The 13,445-nt window shown below is 40.8% G+C and overlaps 1 protein-coding gene across 1 annotated transcript; it reads right to left on the bottom strand.

Annotated features, from left to right (window-relative positions):
- Nucleotides 1–3,931: 3,931 nt before the first annotated feature.
- On the bottom strand, nucleotides 3,932–11,672 carry PNRC2 (proline rich nuclear receptor coactivator 2). Its single transcript, XM_061597295.1, has 3 exons — nucleotides 11,549–11,672; nucleotides 7,971–8,179; nucleotides 3,932–6,691 (listed from the first exon to the last, which is right to left on the bottom strand). The coding sequence occupies exon 3, from the start codon at nucleotides 6,671–6,673 to the stop codon at nucleotides 6,257–6,259; it is 417 nt and encodes a 138-aa protein (XP_061453279.1). The 5' UTR covers nucleotides 6,674–6,691; nucleotides 7,971–8,179; nucleotides 11,549–11,672; the 3' UTR covers nucleotides 3,932–6,256.
- Between the last annotated feature and the right edge of the window lie 1,773 nt (nucleotides 11,673–13,445).

The following is a 13,445-nucleotide window of genomic DNA, read 5'->3' as shown; positions in this document are numbered from 1 at the left end:
TCAAGTAGTTAAAATAGGCTTTCAGATTATTATGCTAACTGGAAACTTCTGCTTTCTGGAAGACTCCATTTCTTCCTAGTATAGTGGCAGATCACATATCCATCTCCACATAGCAAATATAGCTGACTCCATGGTAGTCACCATTATGGCACAAAAGGCCCAGTCTCTGAGCATGCACAGAATCCCTTTTCTTGGAAGAAAATGCTTTTTGCCTGTGTGAAGATGAAAAGCTTGTGTTCTGTGATTGCCTGCTGGATCTACACTTTCTAAGAAGCGGCCTGGATGCAACAGCAGACGGCCATTTGACATGCTTGTGCCAAATGTGCCCTGCACAAACATGCATATTAATGGATTTAAAGAGCAGGGCTGCATTTGTAGTCACTGTACATACATACTACACCACAAATCTTTACTTCTATGCCCGTACAAGAGTAATTCCATGAAAACGTCGATCTACAGGCTCATATTTCATTTTCATAGATTACATGTTTTAAAGATAATTTTCCAAAGTTTCATTATCTGGCAACAGTTTTTAAAATGACATTTTACAATGAGTAAAACAACCAGAAATATGGCATGCAAGATAATTCAGAATTTCTCTATTTTCCCCCTAATCTTCAGTTGTAGATCTCCAAGAAAATAGAGAATAAGTTAATGACCTTTTATTGTATTGATGGTTTTGCTTTCTCATTTGGTAAACTGAGAAGAAAGTTTAGTTTTAACTTTATTCTCTGAGTTTGTAAGCATTAAAGAAAATGTGATGAAATGTTAATTGAAATGTGTTTTACGTGCAGCAATGCAACTTACATAGCATAAATGTGTTGTTGTGTGTCATTGAAATCCCTTCTTAGGACTCATAATTCTTTCCCTGACATACATTATTGCTTTTAGAAGAAAGCTAATAAAATTATGTTAATAAATTAGTAATTAGATAATTTTTGATTGATTATCAGTAAACTTCAACCTAAGTGTGGTTTACAAAAGTGTAGAATTGATATTTCTCTGCTAGATCCTCCACTTCCTTGAAGCATGTACCAAGTTTCTACCAATTTCCTCTCAGATGCATCAAGGAGACAGACCCATCCTGATTGGCTCTCCCTAGCTATGCTAACTAGATGGGGTCAGGGGGCACCAACCTTTCTGGACCAGAGGGCATGTTTCAAATGTTGAGAGCACGCTAGGGGCACCACTAACTAAATGGTTGCCACGGGGCTATGGCATAACAAATTAGACGGCACAGAGAAGCTTTTTCTATAAACATATTTCCATACCAGAAGGCTTGGCCTCTTGAATTTCTGCCTGCTGTACAGCTCTTAAAAATGCAAGAACCCTGTTTTTTCCCCAGTGCTAATCCTAATCTTAGCAAAGTTTTCATATTTGTCTTTTGGGGAGGTATTCTTTAACATTCACCCACACTTACTGTGTAGTAGTATTTCCAGGAAATTTCTAGATACTTCCTGACCTCAGGTGAACCAATCATACGAAAGTTGCATCCTGGTTGCTGGGGAAAAGGAAGGATGAACTATGGAGATTCCAAGGACTAAAAAAAAAACGCAGAAGCAGGAGAAGTGCACTAAAAGGGAGGGCAAAACAGCAGCTCTTTAGGACCTCAAGATTCCTGTTGCCTGGTGTCCAAATAACTCACCAGTCACAGTTCTGACTTCACTTATTGGATAATACTGACCAGCAGGAGCAGCCAAGCTGGCTCATTTAACGTAAATCACTTAAAAGGTTGCCTTCACATTTTGCTCTATAACTCCAGGAGGGCTAGAAACCTTTTTTTTTAATGATCACTTAGATTCTGGGCTACCTGCTGGGCATGCCAGAAGGCCTTTGTGGGGGCCCTGGCACCCGTGGGCAATGGGTTGGCAATCCCCAGGAGGGGTCAAGGCCATCGGGAATGCTTAAATGTGGATTCCTGCATTGAGCAGGGGGTTGGGTTTGATGGCCTTATAGGCCCCTTCCAACTCTACTATTGTATGATTCTATGACGTGAACTTAAAAGATCTGAACAGGTTCATGACATGCTATTGGAGGTCACTGATTCATAGGGTCACCATAAGTCATAATCTACTTGAAGTCATGATGACATAACAAACTTCATTAGGCCAAATTGTCACAAAAGGGTGACTGCTGATGACCATACATTTATAGCACATTGTATTTCTCAAAGAATCGTGGTAACTGTAGTTGACCCCCATAATAATAATTTCTATGTGGGGCTGCCCTTGAGGTTGGTCCAGAAGCTATAGCTGGTGCAAAATGCAGTGGCGAGACTGCTCACTGTGGCAAGGTTATCGCCAACATGTCACCCTGCTGCTCAAAGAATTGCACTGGCTACCTATTAGCTACCAGGCTAAGTTCAAGGTTCTAGTTTTGGTGTACAAAGCCCTATACAGCTTGGGACCAGGATACCTGAAAGACCATCTTACCCTTTATATACCCAGCAGATCACTACGCTCTGCGGGTGAAAGCCGCCTGCAGATACCATCTTATCAGGAGGTCCGTTCCACAGAATATAGGAGACAGACCTTTAGTGTAGTGGCACCTACCCTTTGGAATTGCCTCCCCTTAAATATTAGACAGGTGCCATCTCTGATATCTTTTCTGCACCTGACAACCTTCCTCTTTCAACAAGCCTTTTAAGCAGAGACCTTATCCCAGTCTGGAATTGCTTTTTAAGATGTTTTTAAAGCTTTTTTAAAAATGTTTTTAAAGATGTTTTAATGTGTTTTTAAGGACGTTTTTGTTTTAATATATTTTAAAGTCTTTTTTTATGATGTTTTAAAGTGTTTTTAGTGCTTTTGTTTGCAATCCTGGGTTCCTACTGGGAGGGTGGGATATAAATTTAATTAATTAATTAATTAATTTCTAGCAACCTTATGGTTCCCAGAATTGTTTGGGAGATGTTATGTGCTTAGATGTATTAGCTTAGATGCTTAGATGTACATACTGTATGCAGCCAGTGAGCAAACTTGAGTTCTGAACTTGTCATCAGGCTGGTATTATGGAAAAGGGGGAGAAGCTAGATTATTGTAGCCATAAAATCTTGCTTTCTAGGGAATGCTTTGTTTGCACACACCTCAATTTGTTTCCCTTTCAGTTAAGAAAATGAGCCTGCTGGCTCAGGCCAATGGCCCAACTAGTCCAGTTACTCATTTTCACAAGGCTGTTTGAGGCAGCAGACATAAGTGCTGATTCTATAATTAACATAAGTTTATTTTGAATCAGAACAAACTTCATCAAAACAGGCAGCCAAATTCCTCATATTAAATTTAGGCAGACTACTGAGCAGCATAAGTTACGTACGTTATGCCTCACAGAGGCCCTTTTCTTTGTCCCAACTGTTGTGAAAGCGTGGCCAAAGCAGACAAAAGGGCCTTCTTGGTAACCACATCCAAATTGTGGAACTCTGCCATCAGAGGATCAGTTGCTATAGCCTTCTGCCTTATGGCAAAACCTATTTAGGCAGGGGTTTTGTTCACTGATCCCTCCATTTTATGTGCTGCACCTGTCATATACGCTTATAGCTGGTTTTAATTGTTAGCCATTCTGTGCAGTAAGTCGAAAGAAGAGGACCAAAATCTTTGTATAAATAAATGTTAGGTTGTTTGCTCCAGTTGCAGAAGCATAAAGGAAATAGGATTCTCAGACTATGGGAGGAATTTCTCTCACAGGCATGTTTTTCTTTTTAAGGCCATTACTACCATAAGCAGGTCTAATGTATTATTCTTTAATAAGAACCTCAGATTAAGAGTGTGCCATATTCATCAACTAGGCACACCAAAATCTATGCTGCAATTATGGCCACAAGCAGTAAATGCAGTAAGTGACCAAGCGATTGTATCTCCCAGCTTTGCAGTACATTTAATATCACAGACACAGAGAGAGAGGATAAAAAAGGTTAATGCAAAAGTAATAAGCCAACACATTGTTTGGGGAGAAAAGGTTAGGAATTTTTATTTAAATTTTGTTTCCAATTCATACGCAAGCAGTACTTCAAACATGGAATTTAGATCAAAATTACATTTGGGCTATAACAATGTTTTAAACATAGTGAGGACGATTTTGGGACACGACTTAAGTTTTAGCAAGATGTTAAATCAATTTCATTTGGATATAAAGTTTTCTTGATGGTCGCTACAACATTTTGAATGTACAAGTAGGTAAAATGTGATGTGTTGCCAAGCACTCAAGACTTCACCAAAAGTTTCTTTTCAAAGTAACTGAACATGTTCTCTCCTTACTAGTAACTTCTGTTAGAAATCCATCTTTGGTATCACTAGACATTCATTATGGAATTTCAGATTTCATTGTTATCACCAACATAATGCACCACAAGTAATGTGAAATTGTACCGAATTCTAAAGATGCTTAGTTGTCAGCAAAAATTGAAAATTGGTTTCGGTGTGTGTGTCATGAAATAGTTCTTAGGGTTGTTTCCAAGTCAGTTCTGCTGAAGACCCACTGAAATTGACATAGGTTAGTCATGTTCATTTATTCCAGTGCATCTGCTCTGAGTATGACTAACACAGAGTGCAATCCTTAGTGACCTCATTCAACACTGCCGAGAAAGGTATTAAGTTCAAATGTGTAGTTCCAAACCAAATCAAATATCCAACAGAAATTACAACTAAGATTAGACTGTCACAAACACAAGATGGATTTTGGCAGATCTTTGTTTTACACTTACTACCATTTTGGATACTGACATTTCTAATAATCGTCTCTCCTAAAGTTACTGAATACATTCAAAATGAAAACATTCTTTACTGGCTGTTAGCCAGTGCAGTAATATGCTTCAAACAGGAGGACTTGAATGCTTAACTGCATGTTGGAATGCAGCCCCAACATTCCAATCCTAAACACACTTCATTAGCGTGGCTGTTATCAGCAGGACTTGCTTTCAAGAGTGTGCTTAGGATTGCAGCCCAAGGTTACAATTCAGCTCAGTTAAGTTTGTACAGCACTTAACGGCAACTGGATTGCTACCATGAACTTTAAGAACATTTGTTTTACCTTTATAAAAGTTTTTCTCTTTGTATCAAGCAAACATGGGTGCATACCCTCACTGATACTTGAGTTCAACGACACAGGTGTGTACTTTTAAGTTGTTTTTAACAATTTTTTTAAAAAAATCAGGCCATGTGCTTAGCATGGTCTTCTTACATTCAGCAGTTTTGTACTAAAAATATTTTATTTCGGCAGGAAAGCCCAGGATAAATTTACATATTCTACAAAGTTTTACATTTATTTACATGGCTCTTTTTTCCCTACATAAAAGATGTTTTACACTTGCTAAGTTCATTCAAACAAGTTCATATTACAAGTCATCCAATTTCTTCAGACTGGCCTCAACAAGACTGTTTCAGCAAAAGATACAAAACATACAGAATGTGTTTCAAACACAGCTTAAGTGAAATTATCTATCAAGAAAAAACACTTTTAAAAGCTTTTGGCAGTCACCCAGCAATGCAACAATGTTTTCTAAGTTGGCACACTTATAGACTGTGTTCAATGTAATAAATGTCCAGGTTTGTGTAAAAAGCTAAAAGATCATCTGCATGCCCATGTTTTCATTCTTATAAAACAAGTGCTATACAGATTTCCCAATTTAAATGTTCACATTTTGGTCACAGGGCTTTGGATGGATGCCTGCCTAAACCACCAGGTTCAAATGATAGTTGAATTCCACAAGACCTAATAATATAAATCATAATCTAAGTGGCTTTCTTATTAAACAATTTTAGTTTTTTGTTAATTAGGAGCTCTAGGCAGAAAGTTACTAATTTGCCTTTAATGCCTACAATATTTCACAGTATGTGGGAGAATCAATTATATTTTTCAAGTGTTGGAAATTTAGTCAGCTTGTGATCATTTTAATTCCCCCAAAAAGAAAAGCGCTATCAAGCAGCTCCAAGAGAGAAGGCAATGAAATTAGACGGTCCAGTGGAGTTTAGAGTGTACTTTTAGGACCACAGCTGGGAGTTGGTTCAGACTACCTATTAATTACAACAAACAGTGCATCAGTAGCGCAGAAGTCAATGCAGTGCACAGAACCCCCAAAATGGGTGAGTTTTTCAAAGGCAGGGCCTCCCACCCATTACATAAGAAACTGACTAGCCTCCAGTACACAGCTAATCTCATTCCATAATGTATGCCTTGCTTTGCATTTTGGAACCTAATATTGACTGACATTATGAAATTTGAAATTATAATGTGTATCATTTTCCCCAATGTACACTTAGATTGTATCTCAAGCCTGGACTTTTAGCAAGGTCTTAAGTTGAAAAGTCATTATTTCTTTGTCAGCAGGGTTAAGTGAAACAGTGACCCAGTGGCTTGGTGGTTTAGGAAGAACACTTGGTGATGGCGGCTCACTGAATTTTGCTCCAGCATAATTTTGGTTTGTTTGAGGCATGAAGAGGGAATGGGATAAAGTTGGACTCCAAGTCTGGTTAGTTGGGAAGTGCATCGTGTTCTTCCCCCCATTCTGCATGGCCTGCCATGCTACAGATGATGGGCTGCATCCATGCCCCCTCTCTTTTTTGTGGATTTTCTTTATCTGTGAATTCTGATCTTTGCTCTTTTTCCTGTTGTTCAGTTGTTGGTGGTTCTTGGAAGTATTCCTGGGTTGGGTAGATGGAATGTTGAACCTTTCTCCACCCCCCATCTTCAACTTAGGTGTCACCTACCCATGAAGTGGAAGGGAGAGAAGAAAGCAAATGCAATTGTCAGAAGCAAACAAGAGTACCTTCTTGAAGATACAATGCACATTGTTAATGGAATATTCTTCCTTTGCAAAAAGAGGTTAGACGACAACATCCACTGTTTACAAACTTAAAAGACAAAAATCTAAGTGGTTTTACTGGTCTTTCATGGCACAGTTGAGTTGTGGTAACCAACTGCTAATCCCAAGCAAAATGAAACTCAACTATTTGCAACAGAATACAATTTCTTTAACACACTAATCTTGGAGGCTTAGGACTGGTCCTAAATTATTTCTTAGAAGGCCAATTTCACTTTATGACAACATTCTATCAGGTTTTTGGTTTGTTTGTTTTTAAAACCACTGTAGTAGATGCCCTACTCAAGCTTTATCAAGGCAAAATAGCATGCCAATATGGTGTAATGGTTAGTTTTGGACTAGGACTAAGTTCAAATCCCCATTCAGCCATAAAGTGGGTGACCTTGGGCCAGTCAATCTCTCAGCCTACTCTATCTCCCTAGGGGAAGAGAGGATCCATGTATACCATTCTGAATTCTTTAGAACAGGGTTGGGGAACCTCCAGCCTGTGGTTTAAACTTGTCCTGCTGGGGGTCTCAATTTGGCCTGTGAGGCCATTTTCTCCAAACCACACTTAACCACCCCAATTGCTCCTTTGCTAGAGAAAGGCACGCCTTCCTCTGGGAGGGGGGAAGTGGTTTCCCTTTTGCAAATAGCACCATGCTGCTATATGAACCTCCGAAAACTAGCTGGTTTTCCACCCCTGCCTTAAGAGGAAAGGTAAGATTTAAATGAAATAAAGAAACATTTAAAACACAGCTTGGCCATAAAAGAAAAGCAAATGGAGACACTTCTTCATTGATTCAATGAAGTTCCTTGCTCAACAAGTTCTTACCACATCCTCTTCTTTCAAATATACTTTTTTAAAAATGGCCTTCAGTACTTCAGATGTTTTAACAGGATGGTGGTAAAAGACTGGTATTATCCATAGTTTTAAGAACTTCAAGGTACATTATGGAACAAGCCACAATGACTTGAATAACATTTTAACATTCATGGTTTCCTGCAAGGCTTTGTTAAAGGTACAGTGCATTCTACGCAAAGGGATCCCTAGTCCCTCACCAAGATATAATTTGAGGGGTTCAAGAAGCTTGAAAATTGGTTTCAAGTGGTTCCAAGATCAGGTTTTAATTGCAGAGATTTAAGAGCACTTGTTATAATGCAATACGGTTTTGTTCTCTACCTTTCAGTCCTCTTTTCAAACTGCACAGTCTCCACCTCCTGCTCTCTTTCCTGCTGCCAGACCTGAAAGAATAGATACTGACTCCTGCTGGACCCCTTCCTTTGGCTAGGAATGGTAGTTCTCATGGGCCAATTTGCTGTTTTCAGCCACAAAGCCGAGCCCAACATCAGATTCTTGGCACACGGGCTTCAAAAGTAGAAGTCCCGGCTCTGAAAAGACAGAAGTTCAAACAACAGCAAATAAAAGGCAGCTCCTAGTCAGAAACAGTTTGGAGAACAAACAGATAAAAACAGTATAAACACATTCGTGTCTTTGTTCTAAGATACGTAAATCGTTCACTGCATCTGAGTTTAAACATAAATCCACTGTTAGTCCTTATTCCATCTCTTCCACAATGGGTTTTAGATTCCAGAGGAGCAGCAACATTAGTATGCTGTAGCAAAAACACATAGTACTTTAAGACTACAATGTACTGTGGTATAAGAATTTGTGGGCTAGACCCCATTTTTGTTTCTGTAGATTTTCAGCAGAGCTTGAAAAGCCCAGTTCTATGCACGGCTGTGGAGTCGGAGTTGTGGAGTCGGAAGCAATTTTGGGTGGAGTTGGAGTCGGTAGAAATGTACGACTCCAACTTCAAAATAAAATTTTATTGACAAATTTTCTAAAATATAAATTCAAAATGTCAAAGAAGCTTCCCATGAAGTCAGCTGTAGTTGAGCATTTCACCATAACTCAAGATGGAAAACATTTTGTGTGTCAGTGTATGACACAGGACCCAGATGAAGACAAATGCTGTGATGCCAAGATCAGCGCATATTCAGGCAGCGATAAAGATGCTCCTATGAGAGCTTCCAATTTAAAAAGACATTTACAGCCCTTTCCAGGGCTGTGGAGTTGGAAGCAATTTTGGGTGGAGTCGGAGTCGGACAGTAGAAAAATAGAGGAGTTGAAGGTTTGGCCTACCGACTCCACAGCCCTGGTTCTATGCCTGTTTACTCAGAAATTCTATGGTGCTCAAAGGGAACTAACTCACAAATAAGTATGCACAGGATTGCAGCCTTTGTCCATCAGCAAAGTTAAGAAGAAGATAACAATGATAAAGTTATCTCCAAGAGTTACTGCCTTAAGAAGTTATTACATTAAGCCAGCCTTCTCCAACATGCTGCACTGCATCTGTTTTTGAATACAATTCCCATCAGTTCCACCCAGCACATCAGATGGGAATTGTAGTCCAAAACATCTGGAGGGCACCAGTCCAGGGAAGGCTGCATTAACCAGACACATCTCAATTAAAATACTTCAACAACAATCCCTAATAAGTGTAAATGTTCCACAGTCTGTAGTTAAGATTTTAGCAACAAGTGCCAAGACTCATTAATTTAGAACGGTTCCTATTTAAAACAGAAGCTCAGTATCCAACAAGCTCAATTTAATCACTAGACTACATTTATATTAACTGGAGTCAGTCCAATTTAAAAACTACTAATCCAGTCCCTAAGAGATGGATGACTACCAGAATCCTCATGGTATTTCAGACACAGTAAGAAAGCTTTCCCAAATTCTGTTGGTTTTTTGAACACAGATGGATCTTTGAACAGCCAAGGGGTCTCTGCAAGAAGCCAGTACCCCTATTACAACAGTACAACACACAGAGGAAGGCTGTTTGGGATTATAAACTGTCTTACACCCGATAAATATTTATCCATCTAGTCCGGGGCTGTCTATTCTACTGGTCGTGGCTTTTACATCACCAACTGCTTTCTAATTCTTTTATGAACTGGAGATGCCAGAGATTAAACCTAGAATCTTCTGCATGCAAAACATCTCTCCCCTCCTTCCAATTGAAGATACATGGCAGTACCTGCCTCTCCCCTCAAAAATAAGCAAATCCTCTCTCCACTGCCTCTCATATACTCTTAATAGAGACAGTATAATCTTGAACAGTCAGATGCACCCAATCCCCTTTATTTCAATGACTTAAGGAGTACTCTTACACTATGGCTTGAGGCACATTCCTTTTTAAATTGGTTTGTGGAGTTTACCTGGTTTTATCTATAGTTTTATTGGTACACTGCTTGGTGAACTCCTTGATCAAGAAATTATAAGTCTACATAAATAGGTAAAATAAATATAACACCATCCTTCCCAGGGCACACTTGTTCCACTTCCTTTGCCCACTGGAACAGAAAGATTTTTTTTTAAAAAAAAACTCATCCCACAATCATAAGCAGCACAGATTTCCACAACTCTGCCTTGCAAACATCTTACCAAAACTACATCATTTTGACCAGAGTCTCTCCAGCCCTGCTCCTTCCTTACCCGTTTCTCCCCATGCTTAGGGGAAAATCAGTCCTGGGTTCAAAATAAGGCAGGAGTCTTCAGCCACCTCCCTATACTTATCACTGTGGAATTCTTTTCCCACGATAACTGGGGCCACCCTCTGACACACAAACACAAAGGGGAATTCCCAAGGCCACATCGGAGAAAAAGAAACCAGCATCCTCTGCAGGCACAGCATGAAACCAAGTGTCTGAGCTTTTGCTTCCCACCGCCAACGCTGAAAGAGTGTTTTGATTTCCTCCCTCCGTTAGTACAAGTGCTCATCCGTACAGAAAAAGATGTTCCCCACATGACGGGGGTGGGTGGAAGGAGAGATGGGGAAAGAGGGGCATCCTGTAGTGTTCAGTCTCGAAAGGGGGTTGTATTCCACAAAGTCACCCACAAAGAGTAAACCCAGTGAACAAAATGGACATGATCTAACCCACGTCCAACGATTTCAACGGGTCTACTCTACGTTAGGTTTAGCTTCACCCACAGTGAAGGTATTTAAAAATCTTTTTTGACGTCAAGAATTTGCAAATAAAACTGTCCCTGTTGTTATTAAAGGGTTTCTAGCAGCCTTATTCATCTCACTCAAAGGATACTAGAATCTCCTCCCCCAAAAAAAGAAACGACCCCACAAATTTCTCTCAATTCTATGCCCATTTGTCTCTCTGCCCGAGTACACGCCATCAATTTAAAGCACATTCCACCCACCTCTAAAAGGGATCATGGGAACTGTATTTCACCCCTCACATATCTACCATTCCCAGCACTCTTAAAAAACTACAGTTCCCAGAATTCTTGGGGGCCTGCTTTAAAAGTATGGTGGGTAGACAGTCCCACTGTCTTTCACACACAGACACCTCAAATACCTGCGAATAAAGTCTCTACTGAACTCTATGGATTTTATCTAATTTTACTCCTACTCAGGAGTAGTCCCATTAGCTTTAGCGGCTATGACTAACGCAGATTCATGTCAGTGGGCCTACCCTCTATAGGGCTGGATGCAACCCTATGATCCGTACTTCCGCATAACCAGGGACAGGGTAGAGACTGCCCCAAAATCAAAGTTCTTCCATTCTTTCCCGTTGGGCGAAAGAGGTGAGTGGCTGGAGGGGAAGGAGAAAGATCCTTCTTATGCTTTTCAATGGGGGAGCACAACATGGCGGCGAACCCACTCGGAACCCTCCACCGGGGGGAGCCCCCCTCAGCCGTCCCCGCCACCCACCGACCGCCACCAGTTCTTTTTGCTTCACCTCTAAGCGCAGCTTTGCACTCTCCTCTCCTCTCTTCTACGCCCGCAGCCACCGCGCTCGCCTTCCACAGAAGCAATCCCGCACACAAAATGGCGGCCACCTGCCCCAGCTAGATACGAGAGGAAGGGGAGGGGGAACACGCACAAGGCCCCGCCTTCTCTAGCTCGGGTCAGCCAATGAAAGTGCGGCGAATCAGAGAGGCTATCCAATAGGAATTGTGTCCGCCTGTTGCTAGGGTTGGGTGGGAGCTCAGAGTGGTTTGAGAGGAAAAGGAAAAAAGGAGGTGGAGGAGCAGCTGTTCTTTGCTGTTGTTGTTTGATTTGAACCTCTCAAGAGAGGGGCATGTCGGGAAAATGAAGGGTTGGGGGAAGTTGGTGAGCGTGCGAGAGAAATGCTGGAGGGAGGGGGGAGTTTGGCAGCCACTGAGAGGGGATGTCCTACTCTTCCTCTCTGGCTGCCTACAAACAATACCTTTAAGGCACTTTCAAGGAGGAGAGATTTGCGCATACCATGGACTGCAAAAAAGACAAATAATTGGGTGTTAGAACAAATTAAACCAGAACTGTCACTAGAAGCTAAAATGATGGAACTGAGGTTATCATACTTTGGACACATCATGAGAAGACATGATTCACTAGAAAAGACAATAATGCTGGGGAAAACAGCAGGGAGTAGAAAAAGAGGAAGCCCAAACAAGAGATGGATTGATTCCATAAAGGAAGCTACAGACCTGAACTTACAAGATCTGAACAGGGTGGTTCATGACAGATGCTCTTGGAGGTCACTGATTCATAGGGTCGCCATAACTCGTAATCGACTTGAAGGCACATAACAACAATAAAACAAAGCACTTTCAAAGTACATTCTCCCCCCCAAAAAAAGAATCCTGGGAACTGTAGTTTACTCTTAACAGAGCTACAGTTCCCAGCACCCTTAACACACTACAGCTCCCAGGATTCTTGGGGAGAAGTAATGTACTTTGAAACTGCTTTAGATGCATGGATTCTCTAGCCTTCAAAGCTGCCGCAAGTCTCTTTGGTGTTTTATCCACAGATACCGGCTCTTCCTGAGGAAGCAGAGCAAACAAAACATATCAGATCCTGCTTTTGGGCTCCCCGTGGGCATCTTTTCGGCCACTGTGAGATCAGGATGGGCCACTGGTCTCATCCAGCAGGCTCTTACATTCTTAGCCTGTACTTCCTGAGAGTTGACTCTCAGCTTTTGTATACCAACGTGACAAACTGGTGGCTTTATGGCCACAAAATGATTTTATTTGGTCTTAAGGTGTGCTTTAGAAAGGAGAAAAGGAGGGAGAAAAGAATTCAGAACTTATATTCACATAAGAAGTAGCCATTGCTGGCCCTGTCATCCATGAATTTGTCTAATCTTTTAAATCCATCCAAGCTGGTGGCTACCATGTATATATCTTGTGGTATTGAGTTGCAATCATGCACTGTGTAAAGTAGTACTTCCTTTTGTTCGTCCTGCATTTGCCAACATTCAGCTTCATTGGACGATCCCAGGCTCTAGGATTATGACACACTGTACATCATTTGATACACCTCTGTCACCACCTTGGCCTCTACTGGAGAATGATGATTGCTTGGAACATAAGGAGAATACAGTTTCCATAATGGTCAGATCCAATCGTTTTGTCCTTGCTCCTAAAATAAATAACACAGTCTCAGCTACTAATCAATCAAGCTCTGAAAGGCTGACTTTTCCCATGTCAGGGTTTTTAAAACGCTGATCTTAATGCCAAAGATGAAATAAGGAGTACATGACCAAAGCTTCAGGTTTCACCATGTTCCAAGCTATGTGCATACCATAAAAGAAATGTAACAACACACATCTTTCTTAACATAGCCTCAGGTGGGTAACAGTTTCCAACCACAGA

This window comes from Rhineura floridana, chromosome 15, assembly GCF_030035675.1.
Source record: "Rhineura floridana isolate rRhiFlo1 chromosome 15, rRhiFlo1.hap2, whole genome shotgun sequence".
NCBI classification, from domain to species: domain Eukaryota; kingdom Metazoa; phylum Chordata; class Lepidosauria; order Squamata; family Rhineuridae; genus Rhineura; species Rhineura floridana.
The sequence above is the reverse complement of the archived record's forward strand: the minus strand, read 5'-3'. Positions and strand labels throughout refer to the sequence as shown.